Here is a 5,600-nt window from a genome sequence, read left to right as displayed (position 1 = left end):
TTTCCACTGCAACAATAACATGGGGCTGCTTTATAAGGAGACTTCAGCTTTGAGAGTCCTGATGCTCTGGATCAGGACCTCGGAGGGCAGGCCCCTCTGGGGAAGAGAGGGGTACACCGCATTAAACGGTGGACGTCTCTCCTCAGTGCCCTCAAGAGATCAATCTGCCAACCCTGCCCGTGTTCCAGGGCACAGCGTTCTCTCACGAGTGCTTCTCTGTTACTTCCCGGAAACGTAGCTATGCTTAGAGGCTCGTGAACCCCACAGAGGTCTCTTAAGCAGCTAGTTCAGCTCTCCCCTGCTGGTTTGCCGCTTCAGAGCACCGAGCCAGCAGCTCTGATTACACCAGAGGTCAGTCTCGAGAGACTGGTTCCCTTAATAGACTATTTAGCAGAGTGAAACTACTGCCAAACCTGTCTCAATGGGTCCTGCAGACTGTAGTGAGAGGCCACAGAATCCAGTTTGGTTCTCCTCTCCCACAATTCAATGTGGATTTTTCCACCCTGGTGGGCCCCGAGCAGGTTCTGGTATTGGAACAGAAGTATACACCCTCTGAGGATGGAGGCCATCAAGGTGGTGCCTCCTCGCGTAGTGGTGTTCGGGTCATACAGCCAGTACGTCATCGTTCCAAGGAAAGATAAAGGGCTGCGTCCTATTTTAGATCTGCATCTTTTGAACCGCTCATTCGGGACTGAAGTTCAGCACACTTGCACTAAAAGCAAACAATCAAGTCTGAGGACTGGTGTCACGATCGATCTAGAAAGATGAATTCTCCATCCTCCCCTATCATAGGAAGTTCCTGAAGTTGGTTTTTAGGTGCAAAAGCCTACTCATACAGGTTCTTCCTTTGGCCTTGCATTCTCACCCCACACTTTCACGATTTAAGCACATGGTGCAATGATTGGTTGATATTAGCTCAATCAGACTGGATGGCTTTTCGGCTTCGAGATGTCCTTCTCGCTCACACGAAAGAACTGGGGTTAACCAAAGATGCCCTCATCCTAATCTTGACAATCTATGTATCATTATAAAGATCTAAGCCTCAGGCAATGACGACAGATCGCTGTTTTTCAATGGAACGTTTATAAAGACTGTATTTGCTACATTTGTGTAAGCAGTACACTTAAAAACATGAACATTAGAAACGCTGTACATTCCAGATCCATCATAAACACAGTCATAACGAGTCATAAACACACCCACAGCTGTAAATCCCGGTTTAGTTAGAAAGGTAAGGGTCCGCTGAACGACATCTCATGAAGCACTTTAGTCCAACGAAACAATAACGTTGTAATATGGATCATAATTCCTTTGTTTACATTTCAGTTCTTCAGCGACAGAACTGTTTGCATCCGTTATGGAATAACTCACGGTCGGAAACTGCATCTTGGTAGTAAAAAAACGGCATGGTTTTGCAGCGTACAGTGTCACAAACAGAATGAGGCGATCCACCGGAAAAAGAATGAAAGATAGGTGAATTATATATTATATTAGAATGTTGGCGCTTCCTCGTGGCGTGCTCTGTCAGCTGATGGAGGCGGAACTTACAGCGTTTGCCTTTTTCTTCGTTTTTTTTTTATTTCAACAGTTTTTATATATGTGAGAGTGTGTTTTATGTTGAATCTGAATGTATCTGCCTGATTACCATCTGTTTGAGTGCAAATCACCCCAAATCAGCTCGCAATTACTGTATGATCACGGCTATGAAAGTGAACGCATCTCAGCACATCAGCACTTATTTGCATCATAATTCATTGTAAATGCTGCATTTCTAGAAATCTCATGGATGCCTGTAATCGGCAAACAAAGTTAAATCTTTTTTTGTATTTTTCTTATTATTCTTATTTTTCTTACTCCAGTTATTCTTATTGTATTTTCTAGTGCTCAAATAAATCAATTATATGATGTCTATAGCCCTATTCGGACGGGACTAGTTTCACAGGGGGACGTTAGAGAAATTTCTGTTTCACATACGTACTTTGAGATTTTAATCCCGTCCGAATCTGCCATGTCTGTCTTTTTCTCACACGACCTCTGTAAAAATTCCAGAGCAAATTACCAACTGTTTTTCGTCAAACTCGGTGGTCCTCAGAGAAATCTAATTCCGTCCGAATGCGAATGTCTGTGATTTCCGAAAAATTTTTTTTCCAAAACGCGTTTTCTTGTGTGTTTTGGTGAACTACCGTACAATCTCTCGCTATATCGCACCGGTATTCAAGTTTCTGCTTTTTGCGCGCCGATAATGGATGTAGATGTGTTTGGTAGGCCTACACTGTGAAGAAATAAAAAAATTAAATCAACAAGAAGAGAAAAATCACGTAAACTGTTAAGACTGGCTACTGTAATATTAGTTTCAGGTAAGATTACTTTCATTTCTGCATTTAATTACATAACGTGTAAATTGTATAAATTAAAACTTTTTATTCCAGTGGGTTTATTATAAGAACCTAGTTCTATCAAATCATGATGATAAATGTATGTTTAGTTTTTTTCACACTACAATTTTTATCAAATGTTTACAAAACACTAAATGTGTTAGGGCGTTTTACTTTATATTTCACAGTGCTTAAATTTAAAACTACTTAATTTAAAAATACATTTGAACAAATTTCATAAATTGTGTTCAATGGCAGTTTTTAAGTTATACCTAAAATGTACTTTTATATAGTTTGCAGCATGACAACTGCACCAATTGCTAAGAAGGAGCGCACCAGCACCTTCTGGGAGACAGATGTGCTGCAACATTTTGGGGAAACAGAGTGGTACCTCAACTTCAAAATGCCAGAGGAGGCCTTCTTAAATCTCTGTGACCTTCTTCATCCTTACATACTAAAACAAACCATGAAGACCACAGTGAGTTTGGAAAAAAGGGTTGCCCTGACACTTTTCAAGTTAGCAAGTAACACTGAATTCCATGATGTTGCAAACCTCTTTGGAATTGGGGTGAGCACTGCCTGTGATGTATTTTGGGAGGTTTGTAAGGGTCTCTGCCAACTGAAAAGGAAGTTTATTGGAATGCCAAAAAGTGAAGAAGACGTGAAAACCATAATCAAAGGATTTCAAGAGAAGTCAGGGTTTCCCATGTGTGCAGGGGCCCTGAATGGAACATACATTCCCATCCTAGCACCCTCCAGCTTTCACACTGATTACTACAACAGAAAGGGGTGGTACAGCGTGATACTACAGGGCTTGGTTGACCACCAGTACATGTTTCAAGATTTTGATGTTGGCTGGCCAGGGAAGTGCCACGACTCTTTTGTTTTTCAAAACTCAAAACTACATGCAAAGCTGGAAAATGGCAGCTGCTTTCCACCACTCACCAAGACAAAACAGGGTGTTGACATTCCTGTGCTGATTGTGGCTGACTCTGCTTATAGCCTCTCTCGTAATGTCATGAAACCGTTCCCAGAAGGAGTTGCAAGAGGGCCCCAACTGCAATTCAATGCATGTCTGAGTAGGGCAAGAATTCATGTGGAACATGCTTTTGGCCGTCTAAAGGGCAGATGGCGCTGCCTAAGGAAGCGCAATGATAGTCAAACTACAAACATTAAGTTTGTTGTTGCAGCTTGCATTGTGCTACACAACTTTTGTGAGTCTTGGAAGCTGGATTTCCCACAGGAGCAGAGCAGAGCAGAGATGTCTGAGGAGGAAGACACAATTCAGGAACATGCAGATGATGAAGGTACCCTTGTTACACCCGAGCCGCTTGACCTGGCCAGTTCTACTGCAGAGCAAATCCGTGAAGTATTAGTATGGTACATTTCTGAAAATCAGTGATTGTTGATGTGTGCAATGTGATTAAATATGTTCGCTTAATATTTTTGTAGTTTTATTTTTGTAACGATATTCACACTCCATACTCATCGGGAAGAAGGAGGCGGGAACCGGCGCACAATCAAAACACTTTAATATTCCAAATAAATACAAAACAGCACACCAGCCCCTCACGGACGACTGGTGCGCACAAAATAAAAAGCAAACATAAAATAATGTCCCAGGCCTGGTCCTCTCTCGTCCTTCACTATAGTCGCTCCAGTTTTATGTCCTTCCATCTCCTACGTGGGACTCGATACCGGCGGTGGGGCGCAGGTGCAGCTCATCTTCAATCACTACACCTGGCCTCACTCCTCGTTCCCACGCCTCTCGGCCCCGCCCCACTCACCACAATTTTATTTATTTTTTCCATTTCAAGCACCTTTGTAACTGGTTCTTCTGTAAAATCAACACAACTGTTTGTACGAACCAAAAAAAGTTACAATCTATATGTCTAATAAAAGTTATGACATGTATGCAACATTTGTCTCTTTACTTTTAACGTAAACTGGACTTTCACATTCAAGTTTCACCATTAGGCATTAAAGTGCACAAATGTAAACGTAATATAGTGCAAAAAAAACATGTCCTATATTTTCACAACATTTTTGTTCCTTGAACAGTTCTTTAAACTTGTACAAACAAGTGCAACTGCACAATGTTTGCAAAAAAACAATGCCCAGAACATCTAGTGGTCATTTCTTTGGTCAGACAGTGAACGTTGATCTTGGACAACTGATGTTGACAGATTTTGGTGTGAGGCTTCACCAGGTGGAAAAGCAAATGGATCAGATGGACAATAGTGCTGAGCTGGATGTTGATATTGTGCAAACGAAGTTGAGGGTCCATACTGTGGCATTGCAGGTCTAAGCACTTGCAGAATTTGAACCATGAATTGCTGGGTATCTCGAGCACGCCTGTCTTCAGCTTCCTGATGCTTCATCTCAAATTCAAGACGTGCTCTTTCCAGATCCAGTCTGGCTTGCTGGAACGGTCTCTCCCAGGCCATGTGCTCCTTGTCAAGACGCTGTTCAACCTCTGCTGCTGTTGTTTCTTTGTCATGTTGTATTAACATGTTTATCCCTCTCTCCATGGCTTCCATGATTTGAGTTTTTTTGCCTTTGCGTTTACACCCTGATGAGAAAGATCACAAAATTGCATTGCATTATAAGACAAGTAAACGTACCTTTATATGAAAATACAATATATCATGATAATGAACATGCTCCTTTTTGTTATTATGAAGACTTCAAAATGTGATAATTCCTAATGATTTTTTTTGATATTTATAATGAGTTTGAAAAATACTTTTTAACCAGTTACTTTGTTTCTGAACAGTATTTAAACCTTTTTCTCTATAAATGTACTATAAAAAACCTTTTAAACTGTTATGATTCTTTATTATTGTTCAGTAAAACTTTACCAATAGTTATAATTGGTAAAGTATAATAGTATAATTTATTAGTAAACATGAACAATAGAAAATAAATACCAAATCATGTTTTAATCTTGCTAAATGTTAATTTCAACATTTGCTAATACATTATTAAAATCAAATGTAGTAGGCCAATCTGTTAATATATTTAAGGCTTAATGCCAAGAAAGGTGTGCTTTCTCCAGTACAGAGAACCACTTATCTGGGCATGTAGTGGGATTTGACCACGGTGCAGGAACAGATGTCTCCCGTTCAGATTGAGTCGATCCCCACTGCAGTCATGAGAGTAAGAGAAGGCCAGTCGCTCACTATCAAACAGTTCTAGACTGCTGGGTCTGATGGCAGCTGTATC

General features: G+C 40.7%; 1 protein-coding gene across 1 annotated transcript; it reads left to right on the top strand.

Annotated features, from left to right (window-relative positions):
* Positions 1 to 2,676: 2,676 nt before the first annotated feature.
* Positions 2,677 to 3,777, top strand: LOC113093879 (protein ANTAGONIST OF LIKE HETEROCHROMATIN PROTEIN 1-like). Its single transcript, XM_026259440.1, has one exon. It carries the CDS (start codon positions 2,677 to 2,679, stop codon positions 3,775 to 3,777), a length of 1,101 nt encoding a protein of 366 aa, XP_026115225.1.
* Positions 3,778 to 5,600: the final 1,823 nt, after the last annotated feature.

Source organism: Carassius auratus, unplaced genomic scaffold (genome assembly GCF_003368295.1).
Source record: "Carassius auratus strain Wakin unplaced genomic scaffold, ASM336829v1 scaf_tig00215198, whole genome shotgun sequence".
In the NCBI taxonomy this organism is placed as follows: Eukaryota; Metazoa; Chordata; class Actinopteri; order Cypriniformes; family Cyprinidae; genus Carassius; species Carassius auratus.
This window is presented reverse-complemented; position numbering and strand designations above follow the sequence as displayed.

Bases quoted from the DNA above. Each gene is read 5' to 3' on its own strand.
- LOC113093879 (XM_026259440.1), top strand. From the start codon at position 2,677: ATGACAACTGCACCAATTGCTAAGAAGGAGCGCACCAGCACCTTCTGG.